The 25,556-nt window shown below is 42.2% G+C and overlaps 1 protein-coding gene across 8 annotated transcripts in view; it reads left to right on the top strand.

Annotated features, from left to right (window-relative positions):
• The window catches only part of NUMB (NUMB endocytic adaptor protein), a 159,209-nt gene extending 137,903 nt beyond the window's left edge, over positions 1-21,306 (top strand). For 5 of the 8 annotated variants that reach the window (XM_026651381.1, XM_026651384.1, XM_026651383.1 and 2 more), the window contains 7 exons: positions 3,939-4,013; positions 4,944-5,084; positions 6,898-7,099; positions 11,087-11,389; positions 13,957-14,106; positions 15,035-15,187; positions 19,369-21,306. In XM_026651381.1, the coding sequence (XP_026507166.1) occupies positions 3,939-4,013; positions 4,944-5,084; positions 6,898-7,099; positions 11,087-11,389; positions 13,957-14,106; positions 15,035-15,187; positions 19,369-20,066 (1,722 nt within the window). In that variant the 3' untranslated portion in view covers positions 20,067-21,306. The remainder of the gene's footprint in view (positions 1-3,938; positions 4,014-4,943; positions 5,085-6,897; positions 7,100-11,086; positions 11,390-13,956; positions 14,107-15,034; positions 15,188-19,368) is intronic. The other 3 variants (XM_026651387.1, XM_026651386.1, XM_026651385.1) reach the window with 1 other exon arrangement.
• The last annotated feature ends 4,250 nt before the right edge of the window (positions 21,307-25,556 follow it).

The following is a 25,556-nucleotide window of genomic DNA, read 5'->3' as shown; positions in this document are numbered from 1 at the left end:
CGGCAAAAAAGCCAGAGCCGGCCCTGGTCACGCCCCCAGCTCCAAGTGTTGGATGTAGCCTGAGCTGCTATTCTAGTCTAAGGTAGTGCTAACTGGCTGACATTCAGAAATCTGTCTTAATCTAACTGGCTAGAAACTTGTATTTAAAAATGAAATATTTTATTTTGCAGTATGAGAGTCTCAGTGGTCAGCTAGATGCATAGTGGTCAGGATTGTTTTACTTTGCTGTTTTAAAGCTTTTAATGTCACAAAACTTGCATATAGACATGTGACTTAGTAATTCCTCATTGCCTATTAATTTTAACATCTTAACTGCCATGAGGAACATATTCTTTAGGAAAGAACTTGAACTTCAGTCTGCTGCTTTCTTCTACTTACTGATGTCCATTTTTAGGCATTGATGTAACCCACTGGTCAGTGTGTGTCATGCATCCCCTCTGTGCCCGGTCCACAGAGAATGCAAATCTCTTATAGGTCTCATCTTGTAGACTCATGCTTTTAGCTCTGGAGGTCCCTGGTTCAGTCCTCCAATAGTGATCAAGATGGTGGCTATCACATTGGCACAGATAAGAAACTCGTCATACGGTTATGTTCATAAGTAAGATGTTCCTGCTGATTCCAGACTGAATTAGAGCAGATCTGATTTAGCATTGCTATGAAGCCTGTACTTTAACAGCATTGATATACAGTAATCCAAAAGCTACCTGTGTGGAGTTGAGGGGCTGCTGAAGTCTCTGCATATATCCTTGGTGGAGATAAAGATGGAGTTCCCTAATAACATAGGTTGAGACTATTTTGGTCCAGCATATCTTGTTCATTTGTGTGTCTGATGCTTTCAGCACCTATAACTTTTGGCTTTTGCTCACTCACACTGTTGATTATACTTGATGTAATACACTGGGGTCTCTGGCACAACTTAATCTACATAGCCTGGTGAATGGGATGTCTTCTGTCATGGTGGAGTCAATACTTCATGCATTGTATGTCTTGGCAGCCCAAAATATTGCTAACACAGTAAGTACCATATGTACAGATACCCATATCTCCATTCTGACCATTGGCACAATCCTCTCACTTTGCTCCACTGATTATGGGAGTTGTTCTTTGCACTTTGTGCCTTGTCAGGCTGTCAGCATTCCCTTCACACAGTTTAGTATCCTGAACCAAGCTGGGAAGGTTAGGCTAAGGATTCAGCAGATGGAAGAGCTGTAGAAATTCCACACTTCTAAGGGGATAGAAAAGGAAAATGTCACTTGCTGAATTTTAAAGGATCTGGGACTGTGCAAAAAGGATAATCAAAGCTTTCCCATTTAATTTAGAGACTATCAAGGATCTCCAGCGAAAATGGGAGTTCCTTGTGGAAGTCTTCTAATAATCGGGCTTCACTATTTACCTAATTCTAGACCCAGGTGATAGAATAAGAGTGCAATGACCTCTGGAAGAATTTTCAACTCAGTATAAAAAATAGCAAAACAAACATCTTGTGCTATGAGACTGCAGTCTGTCTCTCTACATTTGGAATACAGACTGCAAGGACTATAGTAAGAATTCTGTGAATTTGTTTTTGAAGCAAGTCTTAAAGGTGGGCTCTGATAGGAAAGTTTCAATCCTTGATTTAGGAGTTGACAGTCCTATGCTGGCAAACTTGGGTTTGCACTGTGCAAGAAGTGGCATACATATTCTCATCTTCCAGTCTCTTCACTCTGAGAAATCCGTGGTAGAGTTTCATGGCTTCATTAAATTGGGATTTGGCAATATGTGAGTAAAGGATGAGGATATACTTTGCTTGGGATCAATGCTTGCTTCTAGAAGCACATGGCTGAGTTTGTTTTCTAAAAACAGTTGTAACAAGTTCTGCTTCTTTAGTCGTTCTTGAAAAGACCCTTCCCTGAAGCTTTACTCTCCTGGAATGAGGTTGTGTTTACTATTTGGAGAAAGTTATGTTTTCTTTATTCTTCTCACCCAGCTTCATCACAGACCTTGTTTTTTCCTGACTTTTATATTTGCTGAAACAAAGATATCGATTAACATTATGGATGGTTTAAAAGAAACTGGCACCTGTTCTAAAACAAGTCAAAGGAGACACATCTAGATTTGTGAAGAATTTTGAAGTTATGGAAGTTGTTGATTGAGAGCTGGGAGCACAGGCCCAAAGAGTGTGGCTATCCCATATTTACTGCCTTCTAAAACAAAATTTTAGAAATCACTTTATTTATATATTGCAATATTTTCTGTTTGTTCAGCCTGGCTAATAACGTACATTCTAAAACTGTTCTATAGCTTTCTTCCCTAAAGTCCTCCTTTAAATGAATCTTCCTTACAATTCAGTTCCAGGTACCATTATCAGTGTTTATCTTAATGTGCTGGTCTTCCCCTGTATCTCACTGATTCAGAAATCAGGACAGTCAGTTGCAGTTACAACAAACTGCAAAGTTCATCTTTCCTCTGATAATCTAACCACTGTGATACCAGTGAAGGTTTATCACTCCAGCACACAATAAAATATCCTATCCATACACTAATTCTAAAACCAGTATTGCATAAATGGAACATTCATTGGCTTTAAATTGGGATGAATCATTGACTTCAGCAGTGCTCCAGTGCTTTGTGTATGAGGATAAATAACTCATGGAAATGAGTGATGTAGCCATATAGAGGAACCATTTTAAAAACCGCAGTTCTTACACAGGAATGCCACCAGAGATCACTCATTCATCCACACTGTGGCCTGAGGGGTGATACCCAAAGGTCTCACCGAGACGGCCGTTTATAGTACGGACCGTTGTGGTGTGATGGAAGCCTAGTGTATAAAACAAACCAGGGAGAAGGGAAATTGTTTATCGGGCCTAGATGTGAAAAGGATAGATAGGCAGGCATGAAAACCTGAAGTATAGATACTTTTTACAGTCAAGAGTAGGAAAATGCAATACTTTGGAAAAGAATTTTTTTTCTAGCTGCATTTCTGCACAACAACCAGCAAAATGGTGTTTTTAACTAAACTGAAAAACTGCTCCATCTCTAATGTGAGATGTCATTCTTTAAAAATTGTTTTAGCTGATGATGGGTGTTATGCAATATTTTGCAATTTTCTCTTAAATGAAACAATTTAATATCCAAAAAATAAATGGCACTTTTAGCTTTTCAGGTTCTTCCTCTCAGCTTCACATGTATCTGTTGTTTTCCACTCACAGCAGGTAGAAGCTCCCACAGTCAAATTTTGGATGCTTGCCAAAGTGCTCCATAACAAATATTAACCTTTTCATCTTGTAACACATTGCTCTCTAGACATATTAAACATTTTAATAAAGGTATATCCTACTTGCCTTGTGTCACTGCACGTTTAGTGCATAGCTAGTAGCTGAAAAACATATTTAGCGTTCATGCTAATTGCAAGTATTATGCATTAAAGGTGCATAGCACTAATAACATTTTGCAGGTGATTCTAATACTATGATTTAAGGTGATGCCGTGATTCTGCCACACGATTATTGGGGCAGAGGGCTAGGGTGGTGGAAAGATCAGGTAAGAATTCTTACATTGTTTAAACTTGTGCTATAGAAGCTACCTGTGGTGTAACTCCTTATGCATTAGTGTTATCTGACTTTTTAATTTTCTTGGTTGACCTTTTAAAATGGGTGAACAATTCAATCTTGAATTCTTTGCCTATAAATGAATGTATTAACCTGTCTTTAACTTCACTTGTTCTATTCCTTTCCCTTCCCCTGTCCCCCCTCATTTGCATTGTGTTTCTGGAAGACTGGCTTTGGCTTGGTTCTCTGAATGTTTTGCAGTTTGATTTGAGTATCTGGCTTTGGGCATCTCTACTGAACTTGGACTTCATCTGCACTTACTATTGTGGTTCTTGGAAAGCGGAAGTGGGTGTACAATCTGATAACATCGCTGTAATACTGTGTTTTTCTCTTTTCTTCCCTTGAAAGACTGGAAAGAAGGCAGTTAAGGCAGTCCTGTGGGTTTCGGCAGATGGACTCAGAGTTGTAGATGAGAAAACTAAGGTGAGACTTAGATTTTACATTGTATCAAAATGCCTCTAATCTTTGGTAGCCCTATTCTTTTTTGGACAAGTACAGGTCTCTGAAAGAGAGGCCTACATGCATGTGACCAGTTTAATTATTCATTACTTAGTGAAAATAAACTGAAATTTTCAGTGAACCATTTGAAATGCATATTTTTGTCTTATTTTGCAGTGTGTCCTGTGCTCATCTGACTAAACATAGCAGTTAATGTGAGCCTGGAATCCTGTTTTTGTTTCATCTGCCAGGAAAGCACATTTTCCTAATCATTTCTATCCACATAGTACATGCAGAGTTCTCCTGACCCTGATGCCCTTTATGTACTAATAGAGATACATGAGAGATTAATGCAGGGGTAGGCAACCTATGGCACGTGTGCCGAACGCAGCACGCAAGCTGATTTTCAGTGTCACTCACATTGCCGGGGTCCTGGCCACCAGTCTGGGGGGCTCTGCATTTTAATTTAATTTTAAATGAAGCTTCTTAAACATTTTAAAAACCTTATTTATTTTACATACAACAATAGTTTAGTTATATATTATAGACTTATAGAAAGAGACCTTCTAAAAATGTTAAAATGTATTACTGGCACGCAAAACCTTAAATTACAGTGAATAAATGAAGACTCGGCACACCACTTCTGAAAGGTTGTCGACCCCTGGATTAATGCATAAAGAAATTTATATTGATCAATCCAGATTACAGTGCATCTGAAGTTCCAGATCATTGTATCTTACGAGCAAGCTTCCAAAAATGCAGCAAGGGAGTTAAATAAAACGTACAGTAAGGAGAATCATGTGTCTCTGAGATTTAGGTAGGTAACATGGAAAATGACTTGTTTTTTTAAGTAAACACCTCTTTACACTCTTGTTTTGTTTTTTTCTGTTTTTTTGGGGTGGGGGTTTCCTTTAGGATCTTATAGTTGATCAGACAATAGAGAAGGTTTCTTTCTGTGCTCCGGACCGGAATTTTGACAGGGCATTTTCTTATATCTGCCGAGATGGCACTACCCGGCGCTGGATATGCCACTGCTTCATGGCTGTAAAGGACACAGTAAGTTGAGTGTGAATGGGTCTGATTTAACTTCTGCTGTGGCTAGAAGCAGGAAGCACCCCGCAGATTTTTGAAATCGATATGTAATAAAACTTAAATTTACCTAGAGAATATGCTCCAAAGTATTGTATAACTATTTGAATGGTTGCAACTCTAATTCTTTGTTTGAATTGTTTGCTCCCCGATTTGTGGTAGCCTAGTCATCTTATGGAGAGATGGTACCCAGCACGGTGTATAAATGGAAGGCAGTCAGAACAGAACTACACATTTAAAAATAAAGACAGAAGATACTTGTATCTGAAAATGTATACAGCTGAAAACTGAAATAGAAATGACAGTCTCTGAGGTAAAAAATCTATAGAGGGTAATTAAATATAGACCTGGTGATAGTGTTTTGAGGCCTCTTGTGTGCAAACACACATAGAAGGCAGTGTCATTCTAACCCTCAGAATTAAAATTAAACTGCATAAATTGTGATCATCTTTTGGCTTTTAAATATTAAAAGGAGATTGGGAAGCCGGTTACTTCTGTCATTACTTATAGGACAGTAAGGTTTTTTGTTTGTTTGTTTGTTTTGAATTCCAGACATCAGCAGTAATATTGGAGTTATCTTTTAGAAGGCTAGCTCAGTGGTTTAAGCATTGGCCTGCTAAACCCAGGGCTGTGAGTTCAATTCTTGAGGGGGCCATTTGGGGATTTAGTTGGGGATGGATCCTGCTTTAAGCAGGGGGTTGGACTAGATGATCTCCTGAGGTCCCTTCCAACCCTAATAATCTATGATTCTATGAAAGCTTTTTATACAATAATAAAATCACTTTGTGTGCCTACACCCAGGCCAGCCAAGGTCAGACTAGACTGAGTCATGAAGATTCTTCGCATTTAACTGCTGTTGTGATGAACCTCCCTTCCTGGCCTCTCATTTTCTAAATAGGGGGATAAGATGTGGGGAAGCTCCCTTTTGTATCACAGTAGCCTTGTTCTTTGTTTAGTAAAGCTGGGGTCATTATGGAACCATTGTAAATCTTAATCTTGAATATTACGGACAGCCATTTTTGAAAAAGTCTGCCTCTAAGTACTAGTTTAGGCCTGCAATCAGAGTCATTACAGGAACAAGTACTCAAGATTTGAGAGTCAGGGCCCTCTGAAAAATTTCTACCTCTGTAATAACAGTGACAACCTTTTGGTCTTGAGTGCTTGCTACTCCAAAAAATGGCTTTACAGAGTTCCTCTGAGCACAGTTGAACCCAAAGGCAAATTATTCCACTAGTATCTAAGGCTTGGTCTACACTAAACCCCCAAATCGAACTAAGGTACGCAACTTCAGCTACGTGAATAACGTAGCTGAAGTTCGAAGTACCTTAGTTCGAACTTACCTCGGTCCACACGCGGCAGGCAGGCTCCCCCGTCGACTCCGCGGTACTCCTCTCGTCTAGCTGGAGTACCGCAGTCGACGGCGAGCACTTCCTGGTTCGACTTATCGCGTCCAGACAAGACGCGATAAGTCGAACCCAGAACTTCGATTGCCAGCCGCCGAACTAGCGGCTGGGTGTAGACATACCCTTAGTAGCAGTTGAACTAAATCGCATATCTGGAAATTTCTTACTTTTCCAGCAATGTTTGTGTAGTAACAGAAGTGAGTCTTTGTACAGAAAGGGTTAATTTAAACCCATGCAATATGACTAGGCCTAGCAGTTATCTGAGGCACCTTAATAAGTTGCCTTCCCCAAGAAGAATCTAATCCCTGAGTAATACATGAAACACATGTATGTATGTTTGTGCCAGTTCCTATATGATGAAATGTCTTCTTGTACAGGGGGAACGGTTGAGTCATGCTGTGGGCTGTGCGTTTGCAGCATGCCTGGAGCGAAAGCAGAAACGAGAGAAGGAGTGTGGAGTGACTGCCACCTTTGATGCCAGCAGAACCACATTCACAAGAGAGGGATCATTCAGAGTCACTACAGCTACTGAACAAGCAGAAAGAGAGGAAATAATGAGACAGATACAGGATGCTAAAGGTAAAGGACTGCAAGTTGTGTGATTTTTTGCTTACCATGGACAATCTGTACAAGTGTGACTCATAGTCTATGCAGAGAATAAAGGATTAACTTCCTCACAAAATCCTACAGTTCTGGGCAAAACAAGGCTAATCACATGGTGCAGCACGCTTGTCATTCGCTGAACATTTAATGTCAGCGTAAAGATATGAAATATGATCCCAGCTGCCTTCACTTCCCTACATGCCCCCTAGAAAATCACAAAGCACTGATCCATGTGTGAATGCAACTAGAAAAAGCTTCTACTTTGTGTTTGTTTTTTAGCAGGTAGGTTAAAAGGTGTCTTGTAGAGAGAAGATGGTAGGTCCCAGGATAAAGGGATTTACAATAAAAATGGTCCAGGAACTTTTAAAAAGCTTTTAAAAAAAAAAAAAATCAGTAAGGATAAAATATAAAATCCAGCAATTTTTGAAGAGTTTTAAACTCTGGCTTTACACCAAAAATATATATATCTTTCTGATTTTGATGACACTGTCCAGTTTACTGGAAAACTGATGGCTTTATACCCAAAGAGAAAATATTGGAGATGTAAAGGTATCCTTTGAGTCAGTTGCATTTGTCACCTTTTCTTCATTAGTCCGATGAATAAGTGATAATGGGGTTATACAGAGTTGCACAGTCAGAATGAGGGATCTGAAGTAAGGGTGTTAAAGATTCTAGAATGTTTTAGGGTTTGTGTAAAGGTGGCTCCATCTTCAGACCCCAATTTTTTTGTCAAATAAATAAACTATTAAATGAGTTGGGGCCTTCTGTATTTTCTAGTAGCCTAGTAATACAAAAAGTAGTATTCTCCATAGTTTATTTGACAATTCAGTAGAATGTTATCTCTAATAAAAACTCCCATAACAAGTTTCATACTTCCACTCTGATCTTGCTAAACCTTAATCTTGATATATCTTGTAGTCTTCATCAGCCACCCATTATTCCCGATACATTAATTTTAAAACTTTACTAAATGAAGCTTTAACTCAGAAGTCAATGCAACTCCAGGGCATGAATCACAGAAAATACTGTCTCTAAGGTGTGAAATCTTTTTCAAGGAAGACTTATTAAAGTTTTTTCAGTTAAGTGAGCAGCATCCTGACTAGTTGTGGCTAATAGGAATTGAAGGGGGCGGGACAGCCCAGTAAGTTCCTTCTTTTAATACCTACCACTTTGGAAATCTCCAGAGTAATAAGAACAGGAGTACTTGTGGCACCTTAGAGACTAACAAATTTATTAGAGCATAAGCTTTCGTGGGCTACAGCCCACTTCTTCGGATGCATATAGAGTGAAACATATATTGAGGAGATATATATATACACACATACAGAGAGCATGAACAGGTGGGAGTTGTCTTACCAACTCAGAGGCCAATTAAGTAAGAGGGAAAAAAAACTTTTGAAGTGATAATCAAGATAGCTCAGTACAGACAGTTTGATAAGAAGTGTGAGAATACTAACAAGGGGAGATAGAGTCAATGTTTGTAATGGCTCAGCCATTCCCAGTCCTTAATCAATCCTGAGTTGATTGTGTCTAGTTTGCATATCAATTCCAGCTCAGCAGTCTCTCGTTGGAGTCTGTTTTTGAAGTTTTTCTGTTGTAAGATAGCCACCCGCAGGTCTGTCATTGAATGGCCAGACCGGTTAAAGTGTTCTCCCACTGGTTTTTGAGTATTATGATTCCTGATGTCAGATTTGTGCCCATTAATTCTTTTGCGTAGAGACTGTCCGGTTTGGCCAATGTACATGGCAGAGGGGCATTGCTGGCACATGATGGCATATATCACATTGGTAGATGTGCAGGTGAACGAGCCCCTGATGGTATGGCTGATGTGATTAGGCCCTATGATGATGTCACTTGAATAGATATGTGGACAGAGTTGGCTTCGGGCTTTGTTACAAGGATAGGTTCCTGGGTCAGTGTTTTTGTTCAGTGATGTGTGGTTGCTGGTGACTATTTGCTTTAGGTTGGGGGGTTGTCTGTAAGCGAGGACAGGTCTGTCTCCCAAGATCTGTGAGGGTAAAGGATCATCTTTCAGGATAGATTGTAGATCTCTGATGATGCGCTGGAGAGGTTTTAGTTGGGGGCTGAAGGTGACAGCTAGTGGTGTTCTGTTATTTTCTTTGTTGGGCCTGTCTTGTAGGAGGTGACTTCTGGGTACTCATCTGGCTCTGTCAATCTGTTTTTTCACTTCAGCAGGTGGGTATTGTAGTTTTAAGAATGCTTGATAGAGATCTTGTAGGTGCTTGTCTCTATCTGAGGGATTGGAGCAAATGCGGTTATATCTTAGAGCTTGGCTGTAGACAATGGATCGTGTGGTGTGTCCTGGATGGAAGCTGGAGGCATGTAGGTAAGTGTAGTGGTCAGTAGGTTTCCGGTATAGGATGGTATTTATGTGACCATCGCTTATTAGCACAGTAGTGTCCAGGAAATGGACAGCTTGTGTGGATTGATCTAGGCTGAGGTTCATGGTGGGATGGAAATTATTGAAATCATGGTGGAATTCCTCAAGGGCTTCTTTTCCATGGGTCCAGATGATGAAGATGTCATCAATGTAGCACAAGTAGAGATGGGGCGTTAGGGGACGAGAGCTAAGGAAGCGTTGTTCTAAGTCAGCCATAAAAATGTTGGCATACTGTGGGGCCATGCGGGTACCCATAGCAGTGCTGCTGACTTGAAGGTATATATTGTCCCCAAATGTGAAATAGTTGTGGGTGAGGACACAGTCACAAAGTTCAGCCACCAGGTTAGCTGTGACATTATCGGGGATACTGTTCCTGATAGCTTGTAGTCCATCTTTGTGTGGAATATCGGTATAGAGGGCTTCTACGTCCATAGTGGCCAGGATGGTGTTTTCTGGAAGATCACCGATGGATTGCAGTTTCCTCAGGAAGTCAGTGGTGTCTCCAAGATAGCTAGGAGTAATGTTTGTCTTTCAGATCTCTGTTTGTTCTGTTGATGTCTCTTGGACGAAATTCACTTTTTTAAGAGATGCTTGTAAAGCAGCAGCATTCTACAGTTGGGAGGGTTCTGTGCGCATTGGTTTCTCTACTTAAATAGTGATTAATTCTCCTAAAAATGAATGACTTATTCCACAGCTAGAGAGGTGCATTTTTATACCATATCAATTATGAGTTGTAGCACATCTAGTATTCTAGTAAAGGGTGCCTCCTAGGCAGGAATTGTTGTTGTAGTGATATAGTATTGTCAATCTGATATGTGGACATTAGTTTGTAAGTGCATTCACTCGTGACCTAATCTGGGCTTAAACCTCTACATGTCCAAAACTAAGCTTGGTCCACTGCATCACCAGGAAGTAGGTTTCAAGTGACATAACTAATAATTAAGCATCTTTGCTCTTACTTTGAGCAGCATTTGGTGTAAATGTAACTAGTGACTGGCAGCTGCTCTGTCTGGAAAGGTAAATACAATCTGTCTCTTCATCGTGTTCTGAGATAAACCAGAGACTTTGGCTTTCTGGGACATGTAAACTTTTTAGTGATTTAATTGAATAAAAGTAACACTAACAATTCTGTCCATATGCTGTTCACCTCACAATTTTGCACAAATTTACAAAATAAGTATGGGGCTGTATTTTTAATCTCACAAGTTTTTGTGTTTGGTTGGGGGTTTTTTGAGCCACAAGTAAAACTGAATTGCTATTGGTTTAGGAACACCTGACATACCACCACCAAGCAGCTAAAAAGGAATATACATTTTACACAGCACCTGCATGGTCTTACTTAGTGTTAGATGCAGGTGTTTGCAAACAGTTGCCAATGGTGAAACGAACAGCTGCAGAGAACTGATTTTTCTGTTGTAATATTAACACTTTGATCAACAAAGGCAGTTTTAACTATAATTACAGCAAGTTTATCCTCTGAAAACACACCAATACTTCTGACCCAGGAAAAGTGTTTAGCAGTGCTTCACTTTCCTAAACTTATGTCCTGTTTCTTTTCACAGCTGAAACAGAAGTGAAAACAACAGCAGCTCCCAGTGCTACACCCAGCAATACTGCCCCATCTCCTGGCTCCCCAGCCTCTCCCACTGCTGACATCACTGCCTCTCTAGATAAAGAGACGAACCATCCCCATGCTATCCCTCGAAGGCATGCCCCTATAGAGCAACTTGCCAGGCAAGGCTCTTTCCGAGGTTTCCCTGCCCTTAGCCAAAAGATGTCCCCCTTTAAACGCCAGCTGTCGTTGCGAATAAATGAGCTGCCTTCAACAGTGCAAAGAAAGACCGACTTCCCCATGAAGAACTCAGGTAAAAGCAAGACTGTGTTCTACCACAGTGGTTCTCAACCAGGGGTCCGGGGCCACAAGCAGGTTTCAGGGGGTCCGCCAAGCAAGGCCAGCATTAGACTCACTGAGGCTCAGGGCAGAATGCCGAAGTCCCACTACATGGGGCTGAAGCTGAAGCCTGAGCATTGTAGCTTCGCAGGGGGCCCCTGCAGCATGGGGCCCCAGGCAGTTGCCCTGCTTGCTACCCCTTAACGCCAGCCCTGGCCTTTATATGCAGAAAAACAGTGGTTGTGACACAGGTGGCCTGTGGAGTTTTTATAACATGGGGGGGCTCAGAAAGAAAAAGGTTGAGAACCCCTATACCGTAACATTGTCCTTTGCAAGTGCAGACGTCAAAAGCTTCCTTTCCCTGCATGCCTCTTACCTCCTGGTTTTAACCATGAAGTTAACTTGCTGAGTGCTGTTGAATGTACCAGTTCTTTCTTTCCACTTCACTTCAGATGGCCTGCCACTAACAAAAGTGTCACAGCTCAGAAGAACTATGTTGACAGGGAAGGGATTAGGGTTTCATATGTAAATCATTAGCAGAAGGTAAACTGACTTGTTCTTGGTGTTTGAGACTTCCAAGAAAAGCTCAGGAAGAGGTGTTGGTGAATTAGTAGATGGCGCTCTTCCCTCTGTCATTAAACCAAAGCCAAGTGTGATGGTAGGGGGCTCTGTACTAATAATGGCTTTTGAGATGTAAAACACTAAAGTCTTGACCTCTTGTGATCATTAAAGATCCTGTGACCTTTTTCACAAGTGTTATCCTAGAGGTCCCTGTCAAATTCTGCCTCCCTAAATTCTTCTTCAGAACAGTTAAATGAGCTGCTTTTGCCTCCCCAACTAAAACAACTTTGTTTAGTATTAAGTGGTGCAAAGTGGCTGTATTTCAGTAGTGTGTGGTGCCATGTCTAGAAAACTTTGCAGCTTTCGCACTAAATCATCCCAATACAAATGTAAGTAGTGATGATTATGCAATATATTAATAAAATATATATATACACACACTAGAATCCCAGTAAGTAGGATATCCTGCTGCATGTCTTATATTCTGATAGCCCCATTTTAAAGATCTGAAACCTTAAAGTTAAGGGGGAAAAAAATACTGAATAACGGCAAAAATAACAGGCAGTATTTACATGTCTTCATTCGTTCTTAATCTTTTCATCTTTAAGCTCTAATGTTAAAGCAGAAGTTGCCAAATAGTTTCACATCTGTTTAACATCTGGTAATGAACAACTTAGTACTAGCTAAATACATTCATGTTAAGAATTTATTCTATTACTGTCCCATTTTTGCAGTTGTCCTTTCCATTCAGTATCCGGTTAAATGGGTTCTGTGGGAGGTGTCCCGATAAAGTACTGTCTTGATTAAGCATGTCCCATTTAAGTGGCATACACTCCATTCGCTTTTGCCCAGTCTTCCTGAATTTTTCATGTCACTTGTAATCTCTGCGCTGCTGTTGTTTTGCTTCCATTGCTTCCATGTACTGCTGAAGGGTGTGGCGCTGATATCCGGAGGCACTTTTGGAGAGCAATACGAGTAGGAATATCTGGAAAATCTGACATTTCAGCATCATTTGCCAAAAATACCTCTCACTTTTTCCACACACGTACTGACACGGGGAAATGTGGTCAAGTCTAGTTATGCAATAGACATATAAAAGCTTAACTGTCATGGTTTTATTAAAGAAATATACAAAATTTAAGCTGGCGGAGTAGTAAGGATGTGTGTGTAATCAAAGTGAATGCCCATTATGCATCAAATGGGCCCATAACAAATGATGATACTGAATTATACCACATGAGCTGCAATGCCTCTGCAGTTTGAGAAAGTGTCAACCTCACTTTGTATTTCCTGGCTTTTAACTGTCACAGCTGTAACCCGATACAAGTAAGGAATTGTCAGTGGTGTTCCTTACAGCTTCACTTTCAGAAAAGCCCGTCCCACAAAATACCTTTTAGAGGGCAAAATATGTGATCATTTCCTGAATGGCAGCTACACCTATTGCTACATCTTATTAGCCCCTGTGAGCAGCTGTCCTGCAGTTTGAAGTATATCATTTGAATAGTAACATCCATTTTACATCTTGAGTCAGATGCCTTGTGAGCCATTGATACGTTGCGTAAGACAATATAGTGTACAACTGTCTTATGTCTGTAACAAAGCTGTGTAAGAACTTATTTTCTGAACTTCCCGGGAACAAAACTTGATACAATTACATGTTAAAAATGGATGGCCTGTCCTATCAACCAGGAGAGAGGCTGTGAGAAACTCACTTCAAAACTGGAAACCAAATACTCCACTTTCTCTCAAGGATAAAACTCCCCAAATACGCTGCATATAGCTTTGTATTTCTACTGCCAAGTCTTAACCCTGGATTGAGAGGGTGGTAAACCCAATCTACATATAAGGCTATCCAAGTCAACAGAAGGAATATCTTGTGAGATAAGGAACTTGGGCACATGATTAACTGCTTTAATATTTACTTCATCTTTTCTGTATCCCTTAACTTTCCATGAGTAATGATCTGTGTTTAATTTTCAGTCCCTGAGATGGAAGGGGAAGTGGACAGCATTAGCTCCCTGTGCTCCCAGATTACTAATGCTTTCAGCACACCGTCAGAGGACCCCTTCTCCTCTGCTCCTATGACAAAACCAATCACAGTAGTTGCACCACAATCTCCTGCCTTTCAAGGTTTGTAACTTTTAAGCTTGCATGGACATGCTGGATGATGCTTGTATTTATGTAATGTTGCTTTCCAGTAGCATGCCATCACTGTAATGTCTCAGATTTCCTCTTGCACAACCATTATATCATCTGCTGTTTGAAGACACATTTTGCTTTATTCATCTCATGTGCATATAGCTGTTTCCTCTGTTTTGTTTTTAATCTCCCAAAAAAGATTCATACACCATCCCCAAAATTGTATTATGTCCAGGGGTTGGAGGGAGAGAGAGAGAGACAATGGCTACCTTACTATTCTGGCTACTGAATTGCAGTGTGGTTTTAAATGTGGTGCCAGTGTACGCAAGTCTGATACAGAGGGCCCCTCAAACTGGAGATCACAAATGAAGCATGCATATGACACCAAATCTCAATTTGTTCTAAAACATGGAGACATTTTAACATGAGGTGTGATGAGTGGGAGTTATATAATTGTGTTACTGATTTTTAGTATATATGAAATCATGTGAATGGAATCGAATATTATTATGGGAGAACTTCATCTTTTTTAAAGCACAGAGAAAACAAAATCAGTTGCATTTGAGTGTTCTGTTGACTTTCATTCTGATTCTCTCTGCATACCTGCTTTTATTTCAGCCAGTTTGAAACAGCTTTATTCATAAAACTAGCTTCTTATTTACTGATAGGATTTTAGAAAATCCACAGTCCAACTGTGTAGCTAACAGTTGATTTGGTAGAATTAAAATAACTGGCTTTATAAAGTTTGAATGGGCTGTAAATTAGTCACTATTCCACGCTGAGCTAATTTACACAAGCTTTTGTCATGTGTGTTTGTAAAAGTGGTATATGTTTGGCAGGAATGACAAGGCCCTTTCCTCCAATCACCTGCACGCCTTGCATGAATTAACTGCAATGATGTTGTCTGCTCCCATTTTAGTTAATGGCACTGCCTCTGCCTTCTGTGTGCTTGCTGTTAAACCATCCCAAGCTGCTGTAGCACCCACAGCTATGCCAGTTCGTGAAACCAATCCTTGGGCTCATGCCCCTGTTGCTCCTGCTGCTAATACTGGAGCTGCAGCCACATTCTCTGGTAAGATTGGGTATAGGTCCTCTGAGTTGTTTTGAGAACTTAGGTTCAAAAGTATGATTGAGTCCCTGGGACAGCTACAAATTTGTCTCATTGAAGGAGTGGAAGGGACAGTGACAATAGCTGGAAGTAGGTTTTTTCCAAATGGTAGAGGGAAGCCATGAACTGGATGGTTATGGGATTATAGGTTGTACTGTGAGTTTTGTCTTAGCACCTGATGATTTTCTTAAGTTGCCAAAAAGGCCAGTCATGGAAATTTAGAGCAAAGAAAATTCTGTGTTGTTTCTATACCTAAAATACCCTTTTTTATTGGCGCTAATAAGGGGAGTTTTTATTTGGTGCTGACAGTCTTTAGTGGTCATGATCTGACCCTTTTGGAAACTAAAGCTGCCCCTGAGCAGTTGATCTGGCCCTCGACGTAGCCATGACCTTGTATACATGGGAAAGGTTTTTTAGTATAAGCTATGGTGTGAATTTAAACCAATATAGCTATACCAGTATAACTACCCCACACGTGGGCACTCCTGTTCCAGTGACTTTTTGATACAGTTTGCGTTACTTGGGAATGGGTTTAAGCTAAATGAAAAAGCCATCTTTATATCAGAGTAAATGTGTCTACATGGGATTGGAGGGTTGTTTTACCTGTAGAACTTTCCTAATAGACAGGCCCTAAACTCCAGCTCTGATAGCTTCCCAGGCAGCTAAGGGTTTAATTTTGCCACTCAAATGTTTTCAACTGTTTAGCATCACATCCAGCGATAGATTAACCACAGATCCTTGAATCCAGGCCCTGCACACCAACGGAGCTCATGTGTAATGACAGCAGTAGACTCCTGATCTGTGGATACCGTGTCTCCACTTATTTCGGCCAAAGTCAGAGAGCTTTGTCTCTTTGCCTGATTTTAGGGATTAGACAGTTAATAACTCATTGTTCACAGACATTCTCTTCTATTTCAGCAAAACACTAAGCAGCATTTGAACTATAGTACTGCCTCCTTGCCTTTCTGGTTCCCCTTTCCTTCATGGTTGGAAAGTTGGCATGGGGAGAGGAAGAAGGGGACCAGGGGAACTTGAGAAGGGAAGAAAGGAAGAACATGGGAGGAGGGAGAAATGATATGGAATCTAAACTGTGTTGAGAAATGAGTTAAAAGTTGAACTGCCAGGGAAAATAAACTGAAATCTTGAGAATTGAACATTGCAGAAAAATTAGACAGAGGTTAACAGACTGAATTATGTGGGAAAAGAGTAAGGGAAGAGTGGAGATGAAGGAAGGGAGAGAAGGAAGAACAAAACAAGGGTGTCATAGTAAGTACAGTTTAACTATTTTATTGAATGTTGCAAATTGTTAAATACACATCCCAAAGGTTTTAGTGTATATATGCAATACAAAGAGTGTGTATCTTGTCTACTATTTTAAAAATACATTTGCAGTCCCACATTTAGGTAATGGAAAATGAGTACCTTAGGAGGAGCCCTAAAGTGTTCCTAGTCCCATCAGATCCAACCTCCTGTAAAATCCTAAAATCCATCAGGGCAAGGATATTCAAACAACAACCCCTCTCCCCGTGAGCCCTCCACTAGATAATGGAATTTGTTACAAGTTCAGTCGTAGTCACTGGGGGACAGAGCATTTTGTCGCTAGGTCACAGATTCCAATCTGGCCTCAGTTATAATGCTAAAGTTTTCTTGATATCTAAAAACCTTGGCCCTGTGTGCAATTGGTGGTCGGTCTGAGTGGCCAGGATTTCTAGTAGGCAGGTTATCCGCACCCTTGTGGATTGTAAGTAGAAAGACCAAGGCTTGAATTGGCTATGTGACAGAACTACCATCTTTACCCAACTGGGATGGTTCCTCCCAGCTCAGGGCTAATAGGCAGTTGAGAGAACTCATATAGTTGCCCGTTATCTACATGTTCTGTTGATTAATAGGACTTTAGTCTCCAAGGCTTCCAATCTAGCACTATTCACAATCGCTTAAATAGTTTTGGGAAATGAGGGATGAGATCAAGAATAAGAAGTAGAGGAAAGAGATTTTGTGATCCTGCTAATTAAGTAAAAAAACCAAAGATACTGTTGCTACCACCATAGCTGCTACAGCTTGAATTCTAAGGCCTTGTCTACACTACAAAGTTTTGTCAGTAAAAGCTGCCTTTTGCTGACAAAACGGGAGGTGTATGCACTGCAGAGCTACTTTTGGCAGCAAAATGCTGCTGTTTTGCTGACAAAACAAAACCACCTTGACGAGAGGCACAGGGCTTTTTGTGGCAAAGTTAAAATGACAAAGCATCAGTGTAGACACTGTTGTTTGTTTTGTTGACATAACTGGCTTCCATCAGTATCCTACAATGCCTACCATGACCGCTTTGCTCACTGTTTTGCTGCCCTGCAGGCGTGCACCCTGTCCCCCAACCCCCATTTCAAAGGGGAAGTATCTGACTGCTGAGCGTGCCGCTCCATTTGGGGAACAAAGAGCAAATCATTGGAATGCTCCTGTTCTGTCCTGCACTAGGAACACTGGGGCAGGCAGACTGCTGCTGGGGGTGGGGAGGGAGGGACTGCTGTGCTGCTTTGACATTCCTCAGCACAGAGAGCTCACAGCTAGATGCTGCTCCTGGCAGCTGAGGAGGCTGTGGGAGAACTCGGCGGGAATCATAGAACCATAGGCAGGCAGGCAGAATGGGCTACTTCGGAAGAGACTGCTGTGCTGAGCAGAGTTGGGGGCTGACGTGGGGGGGTGTCCCCCTCCCCCTGCCTCGGGATAGGTCTGTCAGCCTGCTGTCTTCCCCACCCCAGACACACCATTCTCCTCTCCTTCCCCCCCACACACTTCAGGTGAAAAGCGGCTGGCAATCTAGGATGCCCCTGGAATGATGGGATTGAGAAACCTGCATCGTGTGATGCTGTACCTGCCTAGGGTTACCATATTTCAACACTGAAAAAAAGAGGACACTCCACGGGGACCCCGCCCCAACTCCGCCCCTTCCACACCCCCATTCCAACCCCTTCCCCAAAGTCCCCACCCCAACTCCGCCCCCTCCCCTGAGCACCCTGCATTCCCCCTCCTCCCTCCCACCCCCCGGGCTCCGGCTTCTGCTGCGCTGGGGAAGTTGCTTCGGCCCCCGCCGCGGTGGAGAGCGGCGGGAGCCGAGAAAGTTGGAGCCCGGGGAGGAGGCGGCTGCGCGCTCGGATGCCGCCCGCCGCCTCTGTGCCTCGGCAGATCGCGGGAGTTGTAAGTTTTGCTGCAGCCACTCGCACTCGGGGTCCCCTTACCATGCCTCCCTATTTTCCCGGACATGTTCGGCTTTTTGGAAATTCCTCCCGGACGGGGATTTGAGGACCAAAAAGCTGGACATGTCCGGGAAAATCCGGATGTATGGTAACCCTATACCTGTCCCATGAGGCATTGCAAACCCTTCCCAACACACCCTGCGGCCAGTTGCACAGTGGGATAGCTACGCACAGTGCACTGCTCTCTGTGTCAATGCAAGAGCTGCTGGTGTGGATGCACTCAGCCAACACAAGGAACTAGTGTGGACATGCAACAGCGGTTTTAATTAAAGCAGCATAATCTTTGCTGACAAAACTTTGTAGTGTAGACAAGGCCTAAGAGTCCACCAGGCCTGACTGGCATGTTCAAAAGCTATTCGGCTCTGAACAGGGAAGTCTTAAATTGCCATTTCCAATACAAAGTAGGAGCAAGTAGTAAGGGAAGGTAGTGCTACATTTTCCTGCTTGCCTCTCACCTTCCTTCTCTCCGCTGCGTTGGATAACCAACATCAGATCTCTACTGTAAAAGGATGCTTTGGTGCTGCCAGTGTCCCCTCCTGAATGGAGGTGATGGGAGTGCTAGTGGCAAATTTATTAGATAAAATCTCTTCTGGAACAAGAGAATTCTTCTCCCCGCTCCCACCACCCCCAAGCCTTTCAGTTTGCCCAGGGCCTACTTTCCAGTTCCTGAAGAGGTCAGTTTCCACTTGAGTTGAACATAGTAGAGCAGCATATGTGGCCAGTTGGGTACAAAAATGTGCTTGCAGAGATTGCAGCATCCTCACAAGCTGTGGGGGTTGAGAGCCTGGGGCTGCTTTTGAGTACACATCTTTGGAACCCTTTGATTAGCTTTGGTAAGGAGGTGAATGTAGCTGGCAAACTGACGTTTTAATGACTTCACCATGTTTTCCTTTCCAGGTACTGAATGGAGCACCTCCTCAGGTGCGACTTCACCAAGTCTCTTCCAGATGACTCACAGACGCACTCCCTCAGAGGCAGACCGCTGGTTGGAAGAGGTATCAAAGACTGTCAGAGCCCAGCAGCCACCACCAGCGGCCCCACAGCCGTTAGTACAGCCTCCCCTTGCAGCTTCCAAGCCAGCAACACCTTTTCCAGGGAACACCTTTGTTGCACCTCAGCCAGTGCCAGTTGGTGTGGTACCGCCAATGCAGCCAGCATTTATGCCTGCTCAGCCATATGCTGTAGCAAATGGAATGACCTTTTCTGCTCCCAGTGTGCCTGTGGTTGGAATCACTCCTTCTCAGATGGTAGCCAATGTTTTTGGAACTGCAAGTCACACTCCATCCCATCCCCATCAGTCACCTAGTCTTGTCAAACAGCAGACATTCCCCCAGTATGAAACCAACAATGCTACTGCCAGCCCCTTCTTCAAATCTCCTGCTCAGCACAATGGCTCCGCAGCTTTCAATGGAGTTGACAGTGGCAAATGGGCCACTGAGGACAAGCAGTTACAGCCTCCTGCATCTGCCCACCAGGTAGATCCATTTGAAGCACAGTGGGCAGCACTAGAAAGCAAGTCAAAGCAGCGCACTAACCCATCTCCAACTAACCCCTTCTCAAGTGATTTACAGAAGACGTTTGAGATTGAACTTTAAACAGTCCTGTGGCTCGGGTGTATTGTGTGCTAGGATGGAGGGAGCAGAGGACTATTTCTAATCAGTACATTTTGATAAACCCAAAAGGTCCCTACAAATGAAGAGGGAGCAGTCATGGGGAGGAGAAACCTACGATGAACCTGTTATGCAGTTATTAAAAAGGAATCATGGAAACACCCCTTTCTGCACTCCCTCCCCCTTGGAAAACTAAATGGCAGAGGAAATGTAACAGATCAGAGGTGGGGGTTGGGCCCCGAAGCCCATTTGCTGGAACATCAAGAGATCTCGCATGATGAAAATCAAATGATCTACCTTTGTCTTTAGGATCTTTCTACTTTTCTGTGAATCGTGAACGTTCCCCTGGAGGAAAGAGGAAGCAAAGTTTTCTAAGGTGGGGAAAGGAGTTGTCGGACGTACTAGGAGAGGGTGGAGTTGTCAACTGCCCAGCAAAAGCTGTTTGTGGAAAAAGTTGAGCTTCCATTTTGAGTAACAGAGCGAATATTATATATATAAAGAATAAAATAAAGCCAAAATCTTTATTTTTTATGCATTTAGAATATTTTAAATAGTTCTGGCTATTAAAAGCTGTATGAGTTGTAAGTAATCTTGCCAAAGGTAAAAAGGGGTGGGATGTAAGAAATTGTACATAAGATTGATTTATCACTGATTCTTATTGTAAGTAATATGAGGGGAGGGAGGAGATGGGTCCCTAGCTTGTTCTTGTATCTGTTCATTTGTAAGTGGCATATTGCAACAACAATCATGAGTCATGACCAATAAAGTCACTATAGAGTAGTTTTAAATAAAAAAAATTAAAGAACAGTATTGCCATGGTTTGAAAACCATGGGGAAATTCTATTGTCTTTTTTAATGGAATCAAACTAAATATTCTATAGTATGTATATTTTCTTTCATGTATTGCTGCAGTTTCCTTGTCTTAATTCTATCAATTTTAACACTACTGTGATTTACTGTAACCATATCTACAATCTGGGGCTACCCAGGAACCCATTTTGGGTTTGTTCAATAGATTTGTTTTTCAACTTTTGTTTGTTTGTGAAACCTTGTGATTAGGGCTGCAGCTGTTCCAAGTTCTGCCTCTGGTGACTTGTGAAATCCATCTCGTTTTAACTTTATTTTTAAACTTTGGCCTTACAAGCAAAAGTAAGTTATATATTTGTACTGATGATGATTTATAATCTGCTTTAACAGAAATAAATGTTGGTGGTAGAAACAGTTACATTTTGCAAAGTTTTCCTTGTTTTCATACTTTCTCCCTCTGCACACTTTCTTTGTATCGTATGCACTCAGTTCTTACCCTTACTTGCCTGATAGGCTTAGAAGCCAAACAAAATATTCATTCTTTCAACAGCTAAATTCCTTTTCTCATATTTTCTACATACTATTAAAAGTGGTTACCTAGAGCTCTTGGACCAGATTTTTAAATGTGCTGGGCACCCAAGGTTCTCATTTACTTCATTTGAAGTTTTGAGTATTTTGAAAATCAGACTCATAGTATTTTTCACTGCCTGGTGAGATCCTTGATTTGCATCATGGATTCACATAGAGTAAATGTTTTAAGCTCTTATTTGCTTCCACGGTGTGGATTCAGCAGTGATGACACCCTTCTGTTTCATGGCAGTTATGTCCAAACTATTAGTCTTGCTGTGCCATTAACAGAATGGGAAAGAGAAGAGAAGGTGGTTTTTCTCTTAACCAATGTAAAGGCATGAAGATCTTGGCAGCCCTTGGAGAAGGCAATCAATCTCTGCTCTTACTAGTCTCCATTTTTTTCTGAGGTTCTTTATATTCCACAAATCTGTAAGCTGCTGCCTATGCTATTAAGGTGAGTGGTGATGCAATAAGAGAGTTGGTGAATGTGCATAGCCTCTCTGCACCGGGAAAGCTAAGTATGAAACAAGCCACAACAGTGGCTCATATTTCCCTTTCTAAAAAGTCCATCATTCTGCTGAATCCAATAATTTTGTACCTTGAATGATAAGAGAAGTTTAGTCTCAAACACTAAAGCCAGGTAAAGGGAATTTGCGCTTTTGTTTTTCCACTGAAATAAATTGGTACTTTCTGTGACTGCTACAACCTGGTGTGTCCCTGGGGTAAGACCCACCCTAGCTCTAAGCCATGTTCCTCAAGACTTCGCTTTTTCTCTTTAAAAAAAAAAAAAAAAATAGCACTTGCTAAGTCTGTTTATCGTGTTATTTTAAAGTTGCATGGCTAAGCACTCAAGTCAGGCAATGCTGAGTTTAAGATTGGACGTGCAACATTAACTCTGCCCCTTGCGTTGTCTAATACCATGAGCATACCATTCCTCAAACAGTGTGACAGCTTTTTCTGCAACATCAAATACAAATGCTATCATACATGTAACTTTTCATTCCGCTTGTAGATATCCACAATCAAGGGGAATACAACATTCAGATTTGTCTGATACAGCTACACCTACCATTTGATGTCAGTCCAAGCAGAATATGATCTTCCTACGGTCCACTAACATTCTTCCCTGAACAGTGAACATATTTTACTTCATGATTTCTAGAGACAGCCCAAAAAAGTAAACAACCTGCTAGTTTGGTTACTATACAATTAAAGATTCAGCAAAATCTCATACTTCTCAAATAGAGAATAAAATGGGTAGGGGAAAGGACATCTTCCTTCATTTTGTAAGGTGGTTGTATGTCTTTTTAAAACAGTGAAGTAACAGATGTATTTAGGAATCCATTTGAAAATAGCTAGAGTATAAAACTGTATTTGAAAAATCAAATCTGGACAGCTGCTTCCAAATATCTATACTGAAACTGACCATCATCCATCTTTATACAGTGAAGAGAGAGTATGATCAACTTAATGAAGTGGAGTCAGTTACATCAAAACTAGATGCAGTGACATCAGCTGCTTTAACCAGAAAAAAGGCCTTTACTTCAAGTGGAACTTATCACCAATCCTGTGCTGCAGGAGCTGACCACTTACACGAGTGCTACAAAATTGTGTAACTTAACCAAAGGTTGACTCTTGCTAACATGTTTTAGACACTAGACTATAGAAATTGTTACACTGGTAAATCCTCCTCAGCTGAGCCTGTGGGAAGTGTGGTGATCAAGTTCTATCACTATAACTGTGTTTCATTCACTTTTCTTTATATGTTTGCTTCAGGGCATTGCAATGAAATCAGACGGGGCGGGGCTAGCCTCTAGTGCTATTCTCCTCCTGCTGCTGGTGCACTGTAGAGCACATGCACAGCCATCAGAGAGGAATCTTAATATTGAGAGCTTTAGGAACTGAATTTCACTAATTTATATTTCTCCACATGCTTTCTTGTTGACTGCAAACCAGCAAAGTGCTTTACAGACTTGAGTGAATTAAAGTGCTTAGCACTCCTGTGTGGCAGGTGGTATCCCTATTTCACTAATGGAGAAACTGAGGCAGAGAAGAGTTGGGATTTGCCTAATGTCACAGAACAGAATGCAGACTTCAGTGCTGCCTTATACAGGAGCAAAGAAAGTCCTGTTATAGGAAAGGAGGCTAATTTTGCTTAGTACCCTGCATAGGAGGAGAAAAGGTGATAGATACACTACAGTAAAATTTTGCTCAACCTTGTTAAAGAGTAGAAAATAGACTCTTTCCTAGCAAATTATGGATTATTAGGTTAATTGACTAGTTTAGACCTCAGCATGTACCCAGCACACATTCGCTACAACCCACATAGACAACTGAACTGACCAAAATCCAGTTTTATGCTAATAAAATGGTCTCCGCAGCACAGAGTATGGACAGCTGGATGGGAGGGAATAGCAGTGCCTCAGGGCCCAACATAGATTCAAAGAGGAAATACCAAAGGTTGAGTAACAGTGAGTAGGTTGGGCCTCTACACATGCTGGAATATACTGTGTAGTGGTGTAGCTGACCAACTCACTCAAGTGACAGCAGGCACATTGGAACAAGGAGATGGTGCTGTATAAGCCAGTAACTCTCTAGAGCAGTGGTTCCCAAACTTTAACAGCCCGCGAACCCCTTTCACTAAATTGTGAAATCTCATGAACCCCCTCCTAAAAATGAATATTTTCAGGGATTTAAGTTTAAATTTCCTCAGTGTGATGGATGCCCCAACTGCCAGGCCTGGAATCTATGAACCTCTGAAAAATATTTTTAATTGAAACTTTTTTTAACGAACATAGAAAAAGCAGAAACCAAAAATGTTTCGTAAAATGTTTTTTTGGCTTTTGTTTTAAAAAAAAAATGGTTTCGAATAAAAATAAATTCATTTTTGGTTTTCAAAAATCAGAAAATGTTTCACGAAAACAGTTTTTGAAAATGGACCATTTTTCCGTTTGTTTTTTGTAAATTTTTCTTGGGGAATTTTGAAAAGTGAAAAAAATTCAAAACTGTCTGTGAAAAATGCTTGGTATTTTTCACCCACCTCTAGTTTAGGGTGAGGTTGTGGCTGGTGGTAACAAGGAGGGCTGTGGTTCTGGCTTTAGATGAGATTTGGCAAATTCCTGGAGCTTGGGCTGGGGTTCGGGCTGCCGGCTCCCCTGCTGACGGGGGCGGGACTCAGGCTGCCAGCCCCTACTGCCCAGCCCTGCTCTCCTGGGGCTCGGGCTGCCAGCCCCGCGCAGAGCGCTGGGGTTCAGGCTGCCAGCTCCCCTGCTGACGGGGGCAGGGCTCGGGCTGCTGGCCCCAATTGCCCGGCCCCGCTCTCCCTGGGGCTCAGGCTGCCAACCCTGCGCGGAGCGCTGTGGTTCGGGCTGCCGGCTCCCCCACTGACCGCCCGGACTCGGGCTAACTGCCCGGCCCCGCTCTCCCTGGGGCTGGGGCTGCCGGCCCCCCCGCTGACAGGGGAGGGCTGGGGCTGCTGACTCAAACTGCCTGCTCTCCACGAGGCTTAGGCTGCCGGCTTCTTGGCTGACAGGGGAGGGCTCGGGCTGCCGGCTCCCCCGCTGACAGGGGAGGGGGAGGGCTCGGGCTGCCGGCTCAAACTACCCGGCCCCGCTCTCCCTGGGGCTCGGGCTGTCTGCCCTGCAACTGGGTCCCAGCAGAGTCCTCTGGCCGCCATTAATGAAATTTTTCTTTCGAACCCCCTGAAACGTTCTGCGAACCCCCAGGGGTTCGCAAACCCCACTTTGGGAACCACTGCTCTAGAGGAAGCTTTAAACATAATACACTAGGATAGGAGGCAATAATTCTGTTACCCTGTCTTGGCTTGAGCAAGGCACCTCAGAGTTTTCTTTCACAGTCCTGTGTATACATTTGATGGTGTCACCCTTTGTTGGTCACAGAATGATGAATACTTCTGTTTTATTTACACTGTATGTGGCATTCCAGTGTAGTACCACACTGATGGAATGACTTCCTCCACAGCTCTGAGAGGGTGGAGTCCTAAAGGACATGTAGTCTCTTGGCAGTTAAGCAAGGACAGAGCTCTAAAGCACTGGTGAGTCAGTAGTCTTTGCACTAAGCCCCAGCATGGTGCTGTGT

The sequence above is a fragment of the Terrapene carolina genome, unplaced genomic scaffold, assembly GCF_002925995.2.
Source record: "Terrapene carolina triunguis isolate 2854851 unplaced genomic scaffold, T_m_triunguis-2.0 Scaffold96, whole genome shotgun sequence".
NCBI classification, from domain to species: Eukaryota; Metazoa; Chordata; order Testudines; family Emydidae; genus Terrapene; species Terrapene triunguis.
This window is presented reverse-complemented; position numbering and strand designations above follow the sequence as displayed.